The 20728-nt window shown below is 46.8% G+C and overlaps 1 protein-coding gene across 1 annotated transcript; it reads left to right on the plus strand.

Annotated features, from left to right (window-relative positions):
* Positions 1 to 1826: 1826 nt before the first annotated feature.
* On the plus strand, positions 1827 to 10466 carry TMLHE (trimethyllysine hydroxylase, epsilon; the record flags this gene model as incomplete). The annotated part of the gene is made up of 7 exons (XM_079541924.1): positions 1827 to 1998; positions 3387 to 3563; positions 4308 to 4587; positions 5606 to 5725; positions 8198 to 8434; positions 9108 to 9246; positions 10335 to 10466. The coding sequence occupies 7 exons, from the start codon at positions 1827 to 1829 to the stop codon at positions 10464 to 10466; spliced, it is 1257 nt and encodes a 418-aa protein (XP_079398050.1).
* Positions 10467 to 20728: the final 10262 nt, after the last annotated feature.

The following is a 20728-nucleotide window of genomic DNA, read 5'->3' on the forward strand; positions in this document are numbered from 1 at the left end:
CAAGTAATGTGAGTGTTGACACTTGGTTTGGTGAGTTAACCCAGTTCTTTAAACTTTGTAAACCCAACGATCATTATTGGTGACTCCTGGTTCTCTGTAGGTCCTCTTGCAGATTTCCTTCACTTAGTCATTATGTATCAAATTTGGCTAATTCCTTTTCCTATATTCAGTTTGTAAAGCATTCTCCCAAAACTTAACATTGGCACAATTAGATGCCAAATTATTTCTGCAAAACCTGACTTTCTGGTGTACAGTTTGTCTGCAGTGAAGATGCTGGAGATTCTCAGGATGCTGCAGCTCAGTCAGCATCTAGAAGGAGATCCAGGAGCTTTGCAGGGCACAGGATCAGCTAGCAGAGATCTCGCTGTCTGCAGGTGTCAGGCAGAAAGCAAGGAGCAGCCAGCACTCTTCTGCCTGGCATGCAGAGCAAAACAGAGCTTCTAACCTGAATCCAGGTGATTTGCAAGACAGCCGGATTCCATGCAGCCTGCTGAGGATGGCATATTGCATTTTAGCAGCCACAGAAATCAGAACCGTTTTTCTGCAGCTCTGAAACTGTCAGTGAGTGGTACACAGGCTGAAGCCAAGCACCTTTCACAACTCTGTGACCTGCATCTTCATCTTTATAAAGCAGTTTATTATCTTATATCATTATCTTTATAAAACAGTTTCTGCTTTTTTTTTCCTCTGGAATTGACAGTCTACTCTTTTCATACTCAGCAAATTTTCTGGGAATATCCCCCTCTGTGCTGTTTTTACTGTTCTTATTAACTTTCACCATTTCTGCACTGTCACCTATGAAGTGGAGGAGCAGGTTAGACAGCTGAGGCACCAACGTCTGTACGCTTCAGATAAGAAAATGAAGGCAAATCAGAAAAGCAGGATAAGAAATTCTTTCTGTGCCTGTGTCTTGTTCAGTGATACTGCATTTCAACGTGCTTCAGATCAAAGCATTGTTAAAATTCTGCTGGATTTAGGCCTGACCTCCAGAATTTGATGAGCACAGGACAGAGCGCTTAGTGTGGCTTTGGCTTCATGTCTTTAAACTTGCAGGATTTTGCTTTTGTTCTTCATCCTGAAGTGTTGTTATGAACCAACCTCTGGAATTCACCTTCTCATCTCTGGTCAAAAGTTAACTGTGGCTGGTTACTCTTCCATGCTTGCTGTGTCCTTTGGCAGTAGAAGCTCTTCCTCCTTATTGTTCTGCATACTTTTTCTAGAACTGACCTGATTACTTGATTCCTCTATTACTTGCTTTCCTAACCAAGGTCACTTTTCTCCGTTTCCCTGAGGATTACAGCTCTGTCCAGCAAGGGGGAATTCAGCTTGGGGAAGACCAGAGAAAGGACAAGTCTTGCTGCAGATGAGGTTTTACCAGTGTTTTGTCAAGGGCTTCGAACACCCAGCTGTCTCTTCTGGAAGTGCTTTGCCTGATCAATCTCGGGATCTTATCTGTTTCTTCTCAGGGCAATTTTCTGCTGGAGTTAATGTTGATCACAAAATAAGATGTCCTTGTTTCTCCTCCTATTTCCAACTGATGTTCTGTGATTGGATTAGCTTATTTGTTTTAAAAATTCATCACCTGCTCTAATGCTGAATTCCCTGCTGTTTCCATTGCACTCAGTTTTCGGGGTTTTTAGGAGTCTTCACTTGCCGTCTTCATCGTCTTTGGTAGCGGTGGTGTCTACGAAAGTGTTCACTGTAGCTGACCTACGCAAGGGTACAGCACCCGTTGCATGGAGTTGGCTGCATGCTCTATATGTTTTTACCCAGAACAGCAGTACAGCTGACTCACTTTGTTCTCCTCCTTCTCCTGGCTGTTCAGGATGTGGTGCCGGAGGCTGGCGTGCCTGCTCAGCGTGCCTTGCCAACACACCAGACGTCACTTGCTGGGGCTGTCCTGCGGCAGGAGGACCTTCACTGCTGCTGTGGCTCGCTGGCATCACACAGCCCCAGAGTCCCTCAGCTGTGCCTGGCAGTTACACGGTGATCATTTAGGTAGGTGTGTGCTTTTAAGCCTGTTTTTGGGTCTCTGGGGGAAGAGAAGCAAGATTTTTCCTGAATGTGTTTCTCCAGTAGTGATTCCCTTCTGAAACAACCCTTGTTTTTTAGAGAGATGTGGCTGGAATTGGCGTGTTCCCTTTGGGAATTAGCAAAGGCAGGATGGAGCAGGTTTGTCTGCTGGCAGTAAGTCTTTTATAATAAGTGAGGCAGTGCTAACTTGAAAAGTAAGTGATTCCTGAACCTTGCAGCTGAACCTTGCCCTGTCTGCCAGTTGTTCATTATGTCTTACAGATGGGATGGCTGGTTCAGTGTATGTCCCAGCTCTCTGCGTTGTCCTCACTTGCAGTTTTTCCTTAAAACACCAATCTTTGAAACAGAGTAGGTGAGAGCAGGCTTGTAGGCAACCTGTTTGTGTGTCTGGATGGCATGAGCAAGCCTTTTTGGTGCAAGTTGTTTCTCCCTGTGAGACTGCTGAAGGGAAAAGCAAAGAATGAGTGCCTGTGTGTGAAGTAAAAGTTATAAATGCAGTCTGAGGTCAATTTGTCCTTTGTTTTTTTGGGGGTGGGTTTTGTTGTTTTTTTTTTTTTTCTTGGACTCAGCTTAATAACTGAGACACATTTACCCATGGTCTTTGTCACCTGCAGCTGCCCAGCCTCTGCCTTATGATGTCTGCTGAGGCTGGTTAGAAGGCGTTGCTACTCTAGAGTCTCTTGTAATCCTGTCTCAAAAGGGAATTGCTTAATATTTTATCCAACATAGTGGTCCTCTAAGAAAGAATATTGTTTTACCACATAGATACTTGGATTTCAAAGATGGGCAGGAAGGGCTCTCCTACTACCTGTGCCAGCTCTGATTTTCCTCTAAAGGACTTTCAGTGTTCCTAAGCTTTCTCTGGAGGGAGCAAGAAGGCGAGGACTTGAATGCTAAGTGGGAATTAGAGGTCGTGATGTTGTTTGTAATGTGTGTGTAGTTTAGAATATTTGGCTGGTTCTTACCTGTGCTTGTGCAATGAGATCTGCAGCTACATGGGCACGGGGAACCTTGTTATGTACAGCAGCTGCTGCGTAGCTCTGAATTTACTATCCATCGAAGAGAGAAGGTAGGCGTAGGCATGTTTGTTAACCACGCTGCTTCCTGTTGCAGGATGAGACTGTGGACGTAGTAAGACAGGAGACCATGGCAGAGTCACTGCCAGTGATGCTCTTTGCTTGAGATCTTTTGCCTGGTCATCACGTGATAAGCTAACTTGCACAAACAGCTGCTAAGTCGAACAGGCTCTGCATCTCCTATAAGTGTGTCCTAACCTGTAGGCTCTTTGTGGCTTTTTTTTTTTTCCATACTGTTCAAACCAATGCATCTTCTGTGCCCGTGACTTTTGGCAGAGCTCAGGTATGCAAACACCTTGATGCGCTTTGATTTCGTCTGGCTGCGGGACCACTGCCGCTCAGCTTCCTGCTACAACGCCAAGACAAACCAGCGCAGCTTGGACACGGCTAGTGTGGACCTCAGCATCAAGCCCAAGGCTGTCCGAGTGGATGAGACCACGCTTTTCCTCACGTGTGAGTTCCAAAGCACCTGCACCCTGTCTGTCAATGAGCAGCCCTGGTTGGAGTGGGGCTGGTTGATAGATCCCACTCCTAAGGCTATCTTCTCCCAGGAAACCTTATCTCTAAATCAGGAGCTGTTTTGGGAGGAGGCTTAGCTGTAAGCAGGTTTTAAACACTGCTGTTCTGAGTAGAGCTGTTTCTGTAAACACGCCTCAGTCTTATTTATGTCTGTTTCTTCCCCTGCTTACATTCTCTCTCTCCTCTTGGTTAGAGATGTGCGCATCTCCAGCATCTGTGTAGTTTACTGCAGGAATGTGGCAGGAATGCAAATAGTGAACATATCAAGAACTGGTTCACTTTTTCTTTACTCTGCTTTATTTGAACTGATGTTCCTTATCAGAACTCATACCTTATGTCCATTCTCCCTGCTGCTTTCTTCCTTTTGCTGCAGTTTGCTTTCATCTATGGTACCTTCATTTATGGTCTAGTCATCAGTGCTTGACTTTTCCATGGACTTTTCCTGTCACTTGAGAGCAAAACTACTGAAATAGAAGCTCTTGGCTCTGAATTTGGAGTTGTTGGCAATACTTTTAGTACTTGTGGCCTAAATCGAATACATTCTTTTCTCTTGATACCAGCCAAAATATGATGTTATTAGGCAAAATAAAAAGAGGAAGGACTGTCCTAGGTTGATGTTGCACTGGCTGTAATTGCAGGCTGTTCATTGCAATGACTGACTGTCCTCACGTGTCACAGGGCCGGATGGACATGTTACACGGTATGGGCTGCAGTGGCTGGTGAAGAACAGCTACGAGGGGCAGAAGCAGCAGGTCATGCACCCACGGATCCTCTGGAATGCAGAAATCTACCGCCAAGCCCAGGTCCCCTCTGTTGACTGCCGGAGTTTCCTGGAGACGGACGAGGGGCTGAAGGAGTTCCTGCAGAACTTCCTTCTGTATGGGATTGCTTTTGTTGAGAATGTCACTCCCACCAAAGAGGACACACAAATCTTAGCAGAAAGGATCAGTTTAATCAGGTAACCAGTAGTTCCCCAGGAAGGCCACGGACAGCTTTGTAGAACTGGGAATGATAAGCTGTTATTTCCTTTTTGTATGGAAAGGTGCTGCCCTTGTATTGTGCACTGTTGCATGTTCTGCACACAAAGGATCTGGGTCTTCTGCAGTCTCTGGCCACATGGACAGAGATGGAGTATTGTACAGTGGGATCTGGCTCCTTTTTGGGGGGCAGCCAGAGTTACTAGGTTAGATCTGCCTCAGGAGCATACAGTGACTTTTGTGATAGTGGGACTCTGCACTGAGAGGAGTAACTGAAGGAAGCAGCCTGTCTGGGAAGACTTGAGCTTTGCAAAGAGAGAGATTTCCTGTTGTGACTTGAAAGGTTAAGAGGGCAGCCCTGGCCCTGGGAGCCAAGGGAGATCAAAAACAATTTGTAACTCTTGCTAAAGAAAAATACTGGGAAACGTTTCTTCTGTGTTTGTTTAAAACACACCAATAACATGGCAAGCCTGGGTTTGAGTTTCAAGTTTTATCCAAGCTGCAGAAACATCTTAGCTTGCCTTTGGCCATTAGAAGAGGAGGGATTCCTATTTCTGTTGATGAATAGCCACTGCAAATAGAAATTAAGGGCTCTGAGAAATATCCATCCCACATTTTCCTCCAGATCTGTACCCTCATCCTGTAGCCCTTGAGTATTGTTTGTCTCTTCTGGGTCCTTTCCTTCTCCAAACTCTGCCATGCACATTACAGGGAGAGGTCGGTGGAAACTCCAGGTCTTTTTAAGAAAGAAAGGAATTGTACCCACAGTGGGTACAAACAAATGCTAGCTGCACTCTGGTAATTTCTGATGTTGCTCAGTCTTCCCATGATTTGGTTGGGATTCATCTTTGGAGTAAAAGGAAGATCTGTATTTGTGGAGGAGAAGTAAGACTTGCTCTCTATGTGAGATGGGTGAGATGAGTGCACGAGTGGATCTGTTGTACAACAGTACTGATCCCTGCAGCACTCAGGTGTGATAACTGCCCACCTCTTTTGCAGGGAGACCATCTATGGCAGAATGTGGTACTTCACCTCTGATTTCTCCCGGGGCGACACTGCCTACACAAAACTGGCTCTGGATCGGCACACTGACACAACCTACTTCCAGGAGCCCTGTGGGTATGTGCTGTTGCTGGTTCACAGACACTCGGCACAGAAGGCAGGAGTGATTCACAGTGATGCAGTTTAGACTTGATTGTTTCCAGTGCTGTTGATGTGATGTAGTGTTGCTAGTCACACAGTAATTCTGGATCTGGCTTGGTTCCTTTGAAGTGAGGTAGTCTGTAGGTGCCCAATGTTTGAAACTCCCAGGTCTTCCAGAATGCAGGCAATGAAGGAGGTTTTTAAGCTTCACCTTAATTGTGCTGACCTGGGCAAGTCCTCCTTGTCCACATCAGCACTGTGTTTTGCTGGCAGAGTGCTCCTAGTGGTAGCCCCTGGGGAAGGAGGGAGCAGCCTGTCTTGGCACAGCCTGCACTATCTGTTTCTATTCTCCCCGGCTGCATGAGCGGCACCAGAGGTTTGTGCTGCCCTCCTATCTGCCCTCTGCAGATGCTCTGCTTCAGACTGGTTGGGATTTGTATTTTGGCAGTAATTCAACCCTGTAAGAAGGGCTAATCTAGCCCTTCAAAGTTTACACTTGTCTGTGCTTTAAACATTTAAAAAAAAAAGTTTGTAGCTGTAACATTTCTCAAATGCAAATCTGCAGACTGCTTTTCCAGTATAGCCTATGGGCCACAAGTTCTGTACCCAGTTGGAGAAAGAGAGGCAGCAGCCCTGATCCTGGTTCACATTGAAGCACAGAAGGCTTAATTTCATCCGTAATTATTATTAATTTTTTTTTTATTTGCTTTCATATCAGTCAAGGTGGAAGTCATGAAAAGGCCCTGGGGTTGAAACTGATGGAAGCATGGTGATTTTGTAGGACTACAGAGGCCAGAAGTCATCTTGTCCAAGCCTCCTGCCTTATAGTAGGATTAGCTCTTCCTAATGAGGGTGTTCCTAATGAGGTCCTGAGCATTGTAATGGGAACGTTTTGTTAGGCAGACTTGGTAGAACAGATGAGGACCAAGTCATGGAGGTGTTCTGGCAGAACATGGATTTCAGAGCAGTTCACACTAGCAGGAAAAGTGCTACCTTAGTGCTGCCAAGGAGGCACCTGCTTGCCTGTGCCCAACCTAGCACAGAGTTTGGGTGGCAGCATTTGTTCTGAAGCAGCTAGGTGTCAGGAGCAAAGTAAGCAGTTTCTAGTGTGCTCTGTGTAGCTAGAAGTATGTCTGTATGAAACTTAAATCCTGCCATGTGCTTCAGGTTGGCTTACTTGTTTCCAGTGAACAGCTGATTGTAGAAACCAGGTGCTTTTGTGGCTTGTGCAGTTACCTGCTTGCTTGACTTGCTCAAGAGCTCACAGAATCTCCCCAGCAATCAAATAAAAATTAATTAGTAATCAGAGCTTCAGCCTACAGTTGTACTTTAATTGAACTGCTTATTGTGAGAACTGCAGAGCTCATTAGCTATTTCTATACCTTTCTTTTGGATAGGTATATTCTAATCTGCAGCAAAATGAAATGTATCAAGCCATGGCAGTGTGGACTAGGCTAGTGGGCTAACTATTAATGCTTGCAGACTGTGGCTGTGCAGGTAAAACATGAATTTCTGACTTTCCTGAGCACGTATCTCTGCCAGAAATCCTTTCTCAGACTGTTGGAGGCTTATTCTGAAATGTTTTAAACACTTTAAACTGTCTTTGACCTGCTTCTAAAGGAAGTGAGGTGTTTTTCAAGAAAGACGTGTTTATTTGAATGACTGCTTTCCCCACTGCATTGGGTAAAATCAACCAGATCTAACAAGTCTCAGGTTAAATTACTACAAAGGGTAGAGGAGAGAAAATCCCCAAGACACGGGAGAGTGTGCAGTGTTATCTCACCAGGCAGTGAAGAACTTACTGCCCTGAGCTGCAGGAGGAGACTATTGCCTCGAAAGCACAGAGCCACGAGGGGTTGGGCAACCTGTGCTCCTGCACTTGTGGACTGACTTGCTGTAATTATTCTGATCCTTCTGTGGATATAAAGGACAATTAGAGTCCATATGAAAAGGTACTGGTGAGATGTAGTTAGGAGCATCTGCCAGATCACTTGCTGTGGGGTTAAGAGGCCTCAAAGGAAGATGAGGAGATAAAGGCTGCCCTGAAAGGTTACATTTGACTTTCTGATAAGTGAAGTTGATACACTGTGATAACTGACAGTATGTGACTCCAGGCAGCTGCTAGCTGTCCCTAGTAATACAAGGTCTGACGTGCTTGGATGAAGGGGAAGAAAGAAACTTCAGAAATTTCAGAAAAGAGCAAAAGCTGTTCAGCTGAATTGGACAGCTTCCTGCTAGGGAGGGGTATCCTTATATGGAAGCTTCTATGGGCTGTCTTCATTCCCTGTCAGGTCTTAGTGAAACAAATTGTTGTGAGACACTTGTCACAACAAGTACCACTAGAGAGAGGTGTTGTATCTATCTGCATTGTTCTGGGTCCACAGGGAGTGCATTTTCTTGACAGGACAGGCAGCTGAAGTCTTTCCCCTTGTGCTCTCACCCGTGCAGCATCCAAGTGTTTCACTGCCTCAAGCATGAGGGGACAGGAGGGCGTACACTGCTGGTGGATGGCTTCTATGCAGCGGAGCAGGTTCTCCGGCAAGCACCTGATCAGTTTGAGCTGCTAAGTAAGGTGCCACTGAAGCATGAGTACATTGAGAATGTGGGAGATTGTCACAACCACATGATCGGAGTTGGGCCAGTCCTCAACGTCTATCCCTGGAACAATGAGCTTTACCTGATCAGGTAACATCAGAATAAAGATGGGAGGAGATGGGGTTGGGCAGACTGTAGTGATTTTCCAGAAGACAGCTTCAATGGAAAACCATTGCATGTTTCGGGGAGGGTGGGCTGGGGACCACAAAAACACCATGCATTTCCTTTTGGGTTCTGCAGTGTGATGTTTTCAAGAATGTGTAAGAACCACTGCTGCTCTTTTGAAGTTACAGCTTGGCTTAGCACTAACTGACTGCAATTTTATTCAGAAAAACCCTTAGTCCTGTCTGTAGCTGGTGCACCTGTTGCAGCCTGCCTCTGTTTAAATCCTGGCCTTTCTTTAATAGTGTGAAGCTACTGGCTGACCAGACAGCTAACTTCTAGATTGTGTGGGCTTTGTTTCTTGGAAGGAAAGAAGTTTTTAATATCTCAGTGCTGGTGGGCTTCGCTTTCATTCTCACCTTTTTCTCCGCTGCTGAGAAAGTGCAGGGCACCCTTCTGTGAAAAGCAGCAAAAACCGTGTTAGACTTAACAGCAAACTCCTCCTTGCTCCAAATGTTTGCTGCATGAGCTCTGTACTCATCACTGTTGCCTTCTTCAATACTGACTAATCTTATGGCTCCTGAGATTCCCTCTAGAAACATGTGGCTGCACTGTGCACATGGGACCACAGAAGTGATTTTTTCCTCTTCTTTCTTTCTAGATACAATAACTATGACCGTGCAGTCATCAACACTGTGCCTTATGATGTTGTGAATCGTTGGTACACTGCTCACCGCACACTCACCACTGAGCTCAGGAGACCGGAGAATGAACTGTGGGTCAAACTGAAGCCAGGCAAGGTAGGACTTTGGAGTTGGAGACTTGTGTGTTTGGTATGGGCAGGGAAGCAGGATGCTTCTATGGATGTGCAAGCTTGTTGCCACTGAAGCTAATGTTTCACTCCTTGTACTGCAGCTCTTCACAGCTGTTTTTGTGTGCTTTGTATTCTAGTACTGGCCTCTCCAGTCTGTATGTGTACTTACTGTTGTGAAAGAATATTAGCTTCCCGGCAAGATAGAAGTAATTAATTCAAAAGATCTTTCCAGTCACTCTGAAGGAGGACCTCCAGAGGCAGGAAGGCTGGGAGCAGTTTGTGCTCAGCCTCTGACTTCTTCCAGAAGCAGAACATATTTTAATGGAAGCATAAAGAATACAAGTGGGGTGCCAAATTTACTTCTGTTTTGAGGTTATATTTGAATCGTAGCATTGCTGGTGAATCACAGGAGGCCTGGGAATCTCCTCACTGTCCCAGAAATGCCTTAGCACATCTTGGTGTGAAGAGAATAAAAGCTCTGCCCTGAGTTGGAAAGGCTGATGCTGGGTGCAGTTTTAGAAAAGCTAGAGCTGCAGTTGTATGCTTAGAGGTGTTACAGGGTATGTTTTCATCTACCAGCTGTGCCTGCTTGAAGAAGTTTTATTACTGCAGGGTCTATATTCAGCTTGGGCCCCAAAAGTGAAAGTGAAGCAGAAGTATTCATGTCAGAAAGCCCCAGCACATCTCTGTTCTCAAGGATGTCTGTGGAAATGACCTTAGAGGCTGATGGTGGCCATTTTCTCTTGTTGGTAAACTATGAGCTAACATTTTTGGCAAAAAAAAAAAAAATAAAGAAAGAAAAAAAGAAAAAAAAAATTGGAAGTACATTGCTAGGTGTTGTTTTACGCTATGGTTAGCAGCAGAGCTGCTGGCATCAGGTGCGACATACATACTAGATCACATAAAAAATTGACCTGTAGTCTCATGTGCTGTGTCTGACAGCGTTGAACTGGGAGGATGGTGGTGTATCCCTACCTACTCTTCCAGGTTGGGATCTCCAGCCTGTCACGTCAGGGGCTCCTGGCTCGGCGCGGTGCTCACCCTGCTCTGTTGGCCTTTCTTCTTCCCGCGCAGGCGCTGTTCATCGATAACTGGCGTGTGCTGCATGGGCGGGAAGCCTTCACGGGGTACCGCCAGCTGTGCGGCTGCTACCTGACAAGAGATGATGTGCTCAACACCGCTCGCCTGCTGGGGCTGCAAGCTTAGCCTGGTCATCTGCTGTGCAGAGGCAGACAGAGCTCCGTGCTGGTGCGTCACCACAGCCACGTTGCACATACCTCAGACACCTCCGCCCTCTCTGAGCAGTTCTCTCTCTGCCCGTGTGGGAGAGGGAGCAGGTGGAAGCCAAAGGTTATGGGAGCTTTATGGGACTGTATTCTGCCTTTCTCTGAGCTTGGTCAGCTCTCGCTGTCTGTGCACTCAGCCTGGCCTTCTCAGCTGGCCGCTTTGTCTCGGCTCCAGTGAACTGGGGCTAATCACACTATGAGAAATGCTCCTCCAATCAAGTGCCTTCAGAATCTGAAATCTGTTTCTCCCTGTTTGGTCTTTTATGTCAGTTACCACATTTGTTTATTTGGCGTAACAGCAGAATGGATATATCTGGGATCTTGTTTTACCTCAGGCCAGATGCCTTCTAGAGAAAAAGGAAGTCACTATTTGTTGAAAGTGCCACTACTTAAACTGAGGGCTGTTGGCACGTATCTGTGACTTCTTTCCTCTTAAACAAGCTGTGTACCACTATCTGACGGGCTCTGCTACAAGCAGTGCTGCTTGAGAGTTGGCCTGGAAAGCCAAGCTCATACAGCTAAGGTACCTCTAAAGGTTTAGGTAGACAGAAAAGGGAAAGTAGTGAGATCTGCACATTGGAAAGGAGAGGTGGCTTTGGATGAGGAGTGTGCTTCTCCCATTTCCTTCAGTAATGTAATGTTGAACTAGTGGTCTGTCTGCCTGTTACGCTGTACTTCAGTTGAGGGTGAAGGCTCATCAGCTACAGTGTTTGACACGTTTCCCACTCTGCCTGCTCTTCTGGCTTTCTTGAAGAAGGAATTTTTGTTAGAGCATCTTTACACTGGCTGCTGGATGAGGCTGACTATTTTTTCCACCAGGTTTTCCTGCATATGAAGGTAATGAACACAGAGATATCTTTCAACTCCTGGTAGCAGGAAGGTAAATTTGTAGAGTGGCACTGAACAACCACAGTGGAAATCTCTTTTTAGGTTATATTTTTAATTCTTCCGTATTTTTGGGGGAGGTATTTGCTCTGGTCTGACTGGACCCTAAAACATGGTCCTGTTCACTTCTGGCTTTCATGTATGAGGAAGATGCTGTTATGCCCAAGGTATAAATGGGGTGCAGATGCCAAACCTGCTGCCTTCGTTGAATCTGAATATTGAATGTATACATCTTGGTGTTAGGAAGCACTCTTAAAAGCTCCTGTTCCTGAGGACTGAGCTAACTTATGCTGTCATTTGCAGTGAGACACTACTGCATCAGGAGTTGAAAGGGTTTCAGAGTGAAGGCTGATGGGAAGCTGTGTATTGGAGGATACGTAAAGAAGTGAAACATGAGCAATGGCAGCAGGCTTGAAGGTGAGCTGGCTTCTGTCAAGTGTGTCTTCCAAGGCTTGTGAACAGCCTCAGACGTGGGCAGGCACTTGAGGTTTCCTATAGGCTAAGCCAGTGGGTTCTTCAAGCAGCCTGCATCATGCATTGCTTCTGTTATTTCTTTTCCAAATATTTGGGTTAGAGGTTCTCCAGCATAACTTAGGTGTGAAGCTTTGCAGATCTTCATTAACCACACGGAAGTAACAAGCCCCTGTGGTTACACCTGCTTCTCACACAACCCATCTCACGTGCTCCGGGGTTGCTCCACTTTGTACTTCGGGGTGAAGCTATGACCTGGAACATGTTGGGGAGAGGTCATGACAAAATCATCTCTGTGTTAATTGACCCAGGGAGGGGGACAGAGGAACCTGATCAGTGTTTCAGGACTTGTTAGAGATTTCTGAGCTCTTCTTGTCTCCTTGTGCTCATAGGATCAGAGTAAAAGCACTTGGGTTAATGTGGGACTCATTGCTTAGTTGATGAAATGAGCTTTACTTCCCAGTTTTATCAGCTGCAAGCCAAAAATCTGCCAGTACTCTGAGCTGGAGAGTGCAGGGCTATGGCTAGCACAAGGGAGAACTGACTCAAAATATATTGACTGTTGTAGTGATACAGGTGCCTTTCTGATGAAGAATGTGGTGATCGTAGCTCTGTCTCCCACTGAGCAGTGTGGAGCTGCCAAGAGCTGTGGTCTTCAGCCACCAGCCTCCTCTTTGAGCCATCTCCAAGCCAGCACACTCCTTGAGGTGATCATGTACTGTGTTTTGGGGGGAAATTTTTCGCCACGAATGTAGCAGAAACGCATTTCTTCATAGGTGTTGTTCAATTCAGTTTAGCCATTTCATAAGAAAATGGGGAGGGAGCTTCGTTTAATCTTGTGCTCCACCTCTTCCTCGCTTCCCGAGTGGACTGTTACTCCTAAGCATCTTGTGATCATCAAGGCTTTATTTGTAGAAACAGGGCTTCTTGGCAACTGCAGTCTGTCTGATATGGACATCTGTTGCGTCGTGTTATGGAACAGGTGGTTTGCTCTAATGGTATCAGATCAATTTTTGTAATTAAGCTTTGCCAGTTCTTTCAGGCAATAAATGATGAACTGCTTCTTTCTCCCTGCCACCACACAAGGGCTCCACTGTGTGTGTTTTTGAAACATTTCCCAAAAGTAAAAAATGAAGTGATGACGTACTAAATGAATTATAAAGTGGTCAGGTTACAAGACGTCCGTGCCTAGCAATCATGAACTGGATAAGTGCATTACCCATCAAAGTTGGAATAAATCTGAGAAGGGTAAATCAACGCATTGCCTTTGGCTTTTTGTCATTCATCCTTTGCACTGGCCACACGGTGGCAGAAGATGCGTGGAACAGCATGAAAAGTCAGTGTTAAAAACTCAGTATCAAGTCCCAGTGTCCACCCGTGGCTGTAGGGCTGGTGCTGATTCTGTCTCTCCTGCTGTGCTACGCCCATTTCTCTTGAAAAGCTCAGGGACGGCTGGTCAAACATCTGCAAGACAGTGGATATTTTTAAAGAGCAGCAGGACGTGATGTACACTGTACTAAAGGTGATGGTGAAGGGAGCAGAGATGTTGTGAGGGCACACAGAGGGGATTGGAGGGAGCGTGGGGAAAAATGGGTTGGTTTTGAAGGTGTGGGGTGGAGGAAGGAATCTGATCTAAGCATAGGCTAGGAGGAAATAGTGCTCATCAGGTGGCTGTTGGAAGGCAGCATCTATCCTGAGGCCCTCAGTTCCCACCCATGTGTGTCCCAAGATTCACAGTTTGGTTTCCCAGGGCCCAGCTCTCCCTAACCTTGTGTACCTGAAGATTCCCACATTGCACATGCACCTTCATTTATCTCTGCTTGCCCTCTGGTCCCTTCTAATGCTTCCTTTTGCCCTGCAGTGCTCCCCTGTGTCCTCTTTTGGAGTCTTGTCCCCTTGGAATCATTCAGGTTTGAAGAGACTTCAGCCCTTCAGTGAAACCAAGATCTGCTCCAGGAAAATCCCTTTTGTTTCTGCACTTGCCATGCTCAAATTCTCAGCTAGGCTGAAAAACATTTATGTTGTTATCTGCTCATTTCTTTCCTTTTTGGATATATGAAACACAAACTATTTTAGTAGACTCCTTCAGCTAAGTAATCTGAAAAAGATAATTTCAGTTAGAAATTACCTTAATTCTACACTAGTTCAAACCAGAACTATCAGGATCGTGCAGACAGGAATGGATTTTCTGTGGAAGTGGGAAAATATGAAGTCACGGGGAAAAAAAAAGTGGGAGCTAATTAATATTCATCAGATACCATAATTTTGACAAATGGTAGAGGGGAAATTCTTTGCCATTGACCTCTGAGACATGCAGGAAGGGTGGGCTGCTGTTTGTAGCATGTAGAAATAATGTGCGGACTGCACAGTAAGCATTACAACAACCAACTATCCTTGAGATGTTTCCCTCACCTCCTGCTGTACGTGTGTTCTGTAGGCTTTTAGGTAATCCGTAGCAACGTGGATGTCTCTGATTTAGTAACTCAGAGCAGCAGCATGTGAGTAGTCTCTCTTCAGTGGGCCCTTTGTACCTGTTAATTTTGCTGCATGTCTCTTTTCAGCCTTTTCTATTAGAGCTTTGAAGACCTCATTAGACAGAGAAATTACTTTTAATTTATGGATGCACTGCTAATGGGAAACATCCATTTCCAGTTCACTATTGAAAGCATGGATCTAACGTTAAGCAAAACAAATTCATTTTGACCTAAAGAGCGTGGCAGCCCTCCTTTAGCAATTTAGTTAATTGTGTGGTGTGGTGTAGTGTAATTGCTTACAATAGAAAAGCTCACAGGAATGATTTGGGAAGGAAGGGATAATTCTGCGTGAAGAGTGATACCAACCTATCCCCAAACTTCAGCTGCACAAGACAGTTGTACCTATTCCTCAGTCAAAATTGTTTTTCCCTTCAGCTTCTAAATACAGTGGTAAATTCTAAGTGACATCTAAAGTCCCAGACATAACTCGGGTAGTAGGACTGGCCTGCCCCTTTTATACACTGCTCTGCCTCCCCAGTGTATGTTCCTCATGGATTCCTTCTGTTCTCATTATCCCACGTGGCATTGAAAAGGGTCTTTGTCCAGACACCTCTAAAGAAGCAGATGTTCTCCTTCCACACGTCTCCAGTGGGAATTTCCTTTCTTTCTTTTCCCCCACTTCTTAATATATAATTAAAAATACGTATTGATCAGTAGTACAGGTTGCAACATGTGAAGAAACAGGTGAGAAGAACAAAGTCACAGAATCATTAGGGTTGGAAAAGACCTCTAAGCTCACCAAGTCCGACTCTCACTCCATCCCCACCATGTTCACTAACCTATGGCACTCAGTGCCACATCTCCATGTTCCTTGAGCACCTCCAAGGACAGTGACTCTATGACCTCCTTTGGCAGTCTGTTCCAGTGCCTTGCTCCTCTTTCTGACAAGAAATTCTTCCAAATATCCAACCTGAACTTCCCATGGTGCAACTTGAGGCCATCACGTCTCACCCTATCGTTGTTACCTGGGAAGAGGCCAACCCCCACCTCACTGCAGCATCCTTTCAGGCAGTTCTAGAGGGTGGTAAAGTCTTCCCTGAGCTCTTGGGGAACCCTGAAAGCCTCTGAGAGGTGGCTCTATTGATCAGGGCTTGGTCTGAATTTCATGGCTTGCAGCAAATGCTTGTATGTAGATTTACTGAGGAGATAGAGAAATGCAGAAGATGGGGAGAGAAGACAGCAGGTTTTCTGCTCTGTCCCCACTGCTTACGTGTCATGGTGTGTGCAGTCAGCCCTTCAATTCTTGACTTCAAGCCCAAGGCAGGAAGCTGCAGCAGGAGTGTGCTGTGGTTAGCGTGGGCTCTCAGAGGGCTGTGGTCAACGTCACCCTGATGAAAGATGCGACGCTGCTCACAAAGGGCTTTGCATCTTATCCCACCACATCTCATCACAGGAAGTAGCTGCTGCCTGTGATGGTGAAGCGTTTGAGCACATGGGCTGCTGCATTGGCAGAGTCTTCTGCTCCCCTCCAGCTGTTGGGGCAGGTGAAGCCTTTGCATGGACAGATGAAACATTATTTGATTAAGAGGGAAACGTGAGCTTTGCTTGATCCTAAAATTGGCCAAGCTGAGCTCCCAGAGCTTGCAGTGTCACCTCATTCACCAAGTGAGAAACACCCCTGGGGTGCAGCACAGTGAACAGGAGCAGGATTTGGCCCATCTGTTCATTCATTTCCCGACACTGTTTTCTTTATGTCATGTTCTGAAATACCTGCAGAAAGCTGGCAAAAATGATTTCATCTGCGTTAACATGAACTACGTTGAACGTTGAACCAATACTGATGCTTTTTTCTCAGAGACATACAAGAACGGGCTACGTTATCTTCCTGCAAAGGTTTAGGGAAGGAATAAATTAGTGTATCTTGAATTAACAGATCATGTGTGCTCAAGACCTCGAGGTCTTCCAGTTTAGCTCACATGCTCCACAGGCTGAGCTGCTCAAAAACAGCCTGAAGGCCCAAGCAAGGCTTTGCATCACCAAGTCTGTCAGCTGGACAGAGGATGCACATGGGTTTTTCCTATTTTACTTTTCAGATTTAATTTTGATACACATGAATCAAAATCAAAAACACGTAATTTTGATTGCACATGTATCTGCAACTGTTATATGCTTTGAAAGTTGCAAGCATGCATGTAAGCTGCAAATGTTGCTGTCACCATCATTTTCACCTGACTTCTTTGGTACCAGCCCTCCATCCTCCCCAGTGAAGACCTCTGATTCATCCTTACCATCCAGCACCCCTGGTCTGACTGCACCCCCAGCACTGAGCTTCAGTCTTTCCTGGCTAGCTGTGCCCAGCAGCATTAAGCAGAGCACATTTTCCTCCTTCTGAGCTTCTCATCAATGAAATAACAAGTCTTACAGCAAGGGTCATGCTACTGTCTGCATCTGCAATTTGATTTTAGCTATGTGAAAGCTGTGGTTGAAAAGTACCAACCCAAGCAGTGCAATGGTGAAGATGGGGCAGGACCTGTTACCCCGAGCATCCCCCAAACCCACGGAGATCACACGCAACCTGAAGTGCAGGAAGTCCCAAAAACTGTGATGAACCTTGAAAATCTGTGAGCAAAGAGCTGGGCTCCGTGAAGGTGTGAAGGGGTGTGAATTTTCTGATTGTCACTGAAGAGTTGTTCTTTGAGCTGCCAGTGCTGTGGCTTTGAAGTCCCCCATCACAACTTCCCACATTTCCTTCCCAGATGAGTGACCCAACCAAGTGAGAATCACAGCCCAGTGCTGCATGGGCTATGATTTGTTCTTGGACGCAGCAAATCACTTCCATTGCCCAAGAGACATTGAGAATGGAAGAAAAAGAGGTGTGAAGGGAGTACTGCATGCTGAGGGCAGGATCACCATGGAGATCTGGCCAGGTCTTCCAGCCAGGACTAGAAGGTGCCCTTGAACCTTGTGGAGACCATGTGCATCCCTCCCTGGGCCAAGCCTTTCCCACCATGCTGGATTTCCACGGAGAAGACCAAGCCCTGGTCTGAAGATGAGACTGCTCTGATTTCTCCTACCTGGGAGCCAGCAACCAAGGCAATCTCATTAAAAAATATGAATATCCCATCAGGTGAGATATAATAGAACAGTAGAATCATGGAGTAGTTTTGGTTGGAAGGGACCTTCTCTTTAGAGCATGTGTTTCCAACCCCCTTGCCTTGGCAGGCACACCTTCCATATCCACGCATCTTCCTCACCTGTCATGAAAGCTGAATTGTGGAAGAAATCCATGCAGAGAAATAAATGGAGAAGGATGGAGGCCATCTCCTGTGGTCCTGATCATCGAAGCCATGTGGTCAGGACTCCAAACCAACCTCTCTATTTCACCTACTACCACTGGCTTTGAAACAGAGCTGCTGGTTCTGGACTTGCGTCTCAGACCAACGATTCTGGAGAACACTCTTGGGTCTATCCTTCTACTTATTGACAGCCTGACTCTTGTTTCTGCCTACAAGGAGGAAGTTTTTCTCCTGCTACTGAGAGGTTCTTTCGTCTGCCCATGGAGACCAATGTTATTTATAGTTCCTAAAAATAAAAATCCTCATTAATTCCCATTTTCTGTTTATCACTGCATTATGCTTTCTTCAACTCCTTTAAAGCACAGAGCCTCATTCTTGGTGCTCACAGTTTAAAGGGAGTGCGATTTAGACCCTGCTCACTTCCATCGGGGTCCTCCTGTCACCTGGGATTCCCCCCACACAACACGCAGTGCCCGTGGCCTCCCCTCTGCTCTTACACGCACAGGAAGGAGCCCGGTCTCACCCACCCGCAGCGAACCCAAACGGGGCAGAGGGGCTGAGCCAGAGCCACTGACTTCCTCCCGGGCCAGGAGAGCACGGCAGCCGCAGGAGATGTGCCGCGGGCAGCGCTGCTGGGGCCTCGGCTCTCTCCTGCTGCTGCTGCTGCTGCTGCTGCTGCTGCTGCTGCTGGGTGAGTCGCGGCTGGGTTCGCTGGAGGCTGCAGCCGCTGCCGGGCTGGCCGTGAAGCCGAGGGCCGGCGTCGGGCGCGTGGCTGCTGGGCGAGGGGCGGAGGGAGATGGGGCGCTGCGAGCAGCGGGTGCTGAGATTGGGGCTGAAGGGCTGCTGAGCTGCATCCTCCTGCTCTGCAGGGCAAAGCCTGGCTCTTCTCATCGAGGTCGCGCAGGATGCGGTCAGTGGCACCGTGGGGCACTCCGTGCTCCTGCCCGTCTCCTACACAGTCGACAGCTCCTTTTGCTTCCCGCTGTCAATTATGTGGAAGTTTGGGAACAGCTCGCAAGTGATCATCACCTGCACGGTGCAGAACTGCTCCCTGGATGCTTGGGGAGCTCCCGAGGAATGCTCTGCACATCATTTCCCTCACCCCTCATACCGGCACCGCATTGAAGCCTTCCCTGAGAACGCATCCCTGCTGCTGCGGGACCTGCAGCTCAGTGACAGCGGGGTGTACAGCATTGCCTTCCCACAGCAAAATCAAAGCAGGCGGATCACCCTGGCAGTGCACCAGCAGCATGTTTCCACCGAGCATCCTGACAAAGGTAAGTGCCCATGTGCCTGGACAGACTCCTCCAGCAGTGCCCCTGCAGAATGCCTGCCTGCCTTGCACATTCTGGGGACAACAGAGAGGTCTTTGGTGAGATGGCTGTCTCCAGCAGCCACTTCTCCCCTCTCCTTCCACAAGCACAGAGCGAGAAGCAGGAGGTACAGCTGTACACATCCCTTGCTACAGCCTCAGTGCCTGCTACTGCGTCATCCTGCTGCTCCTGCAGCTGCTCTTCCACCTGCTGTGCCTGCGGGGTGGCCACCAGCAGCAGAGCCAACCTGGAGAAACATGAGGCTGCTGCTTGGGAGAAGAGAGCTGGTGAGTGGGAGCAGACAGAGCTGGCACCTCAGGACAAAGCAGTGGCCAGGCACAATGAGTGTGCTCTGCAGTGCCTCAAGCTGTTTTTCCTGACACCGCTGTGCTGGAGAAACCCAGGCATCCACAAGCAACTGTCCCTGCCTGCAGTGTGCAGGATACGTAAAGAAGTGAAACATGAGCAATGGCAGCAGGCTTGAAGGTGAGCTGGCTTCTGTCAAGTGTGTCTTCCAAGGCTTGTGAACAGCCTCAGACGTGGGCAGGCACTTGAGGTTTCCTATAGGCTAAGCCAGTGGGTTCTTCAAGCAGCCTGCATCATGCATTGCTTCTGTTATTTCTTTTCCAAATATTTGGGTTAAAGGTTCTCCAGCATAACTTAGGTGTGAAGCTTTGCAGATCTTCATTAACCACACGGAAGTAGCAAGCCCCTGTGGTTACACCTGCTTCTCACACAACCCATCTCACGTGCTCCGGGGTTGCTCCACTTTGTACTTCGGGGTGAAGCTATGACCTGGAACATGTTGGGGAGAGGTCATGACAAAATCATCTCTGTGTTAATTGACCCAGGGAGGGGGACAGAGGAACCTGATCAGTGTTTCAGGACTTGTTAGAGATTTCTGAGCTCTTCTTGTCTCCTTGTGCTCATAGGATCAGAGTAAAAGCACTTGGGTTAGTGTGGGACTCATTGCTTAGTTGATGAAATGAGCTTTACTTCCCAGTTTTATCAGCTGCAAGCCAAAAATCTGCCAGTACTCTGAGCTGGAGAGTGCAGGGCTATGGCTAGCACAAGGGAGAACTGACTCAAAATATATTGACTGTTGTAGTGATACAGGTGCCTTTCTGATGAAGAATGTGGTGATCGTAGCTCTGTCTCCCACTGAGCAGTGTGGAGCTGCCAAGAGCTGTGGTCTTCAGCCACCAGCCTCCTCTTTGAGCCATCTCCAAGCCAGCACACTCCTTGAGGTGATCATGTACTGTGTTTTGGGGGAAATTTTTCGCCACGAATGTAGCAGAAACACATTTCTTCATAGGTGTTGTTCAATTCAGTTTAGCCATTTCATAAGAAAATGGGGAGGGAGCTTCGTTTAATCTTGTGCTCCACCTCTTCCTCGCTTCCCGAGTGGACTGTTACTCCTAAGCATCTTGTGATCATCAAGGCTTTATTTGTAGAAACAGGGCTTCTTGGCAACTGCAGTCTGTCTGATATGGACATCTGTTGCGTCGTGTTATGGAACAGGTGGTTTGCTCTAATGGTATCAGATCAATTTTTGTAATTAAGCTTTGCCAGTTCTTTCAGGCAATAAATGATGAACTGCTTCTTTCTCCCTGCCACCACACAAGGGCTCCACTGTGTGTGTTTTTGAAACATTTCCCAAAAGTAAAAAATGAAGTGATGACGTACTAAATGAATTATAAAGTGGTCAGGTTACAAGACGTCCGTGCCTAGCAATCATGAACT

Source organism: Tetrao urogallus, assembly GCF_951394365.1.
Source record: "Tetrao urogallus genome assembly, chromosome: 13".
NCBI lineage: Eukaryota > Metazoa > Chordata > Aves > Galliformes > Phasianidae > Tetrao > Tetrao urogallus.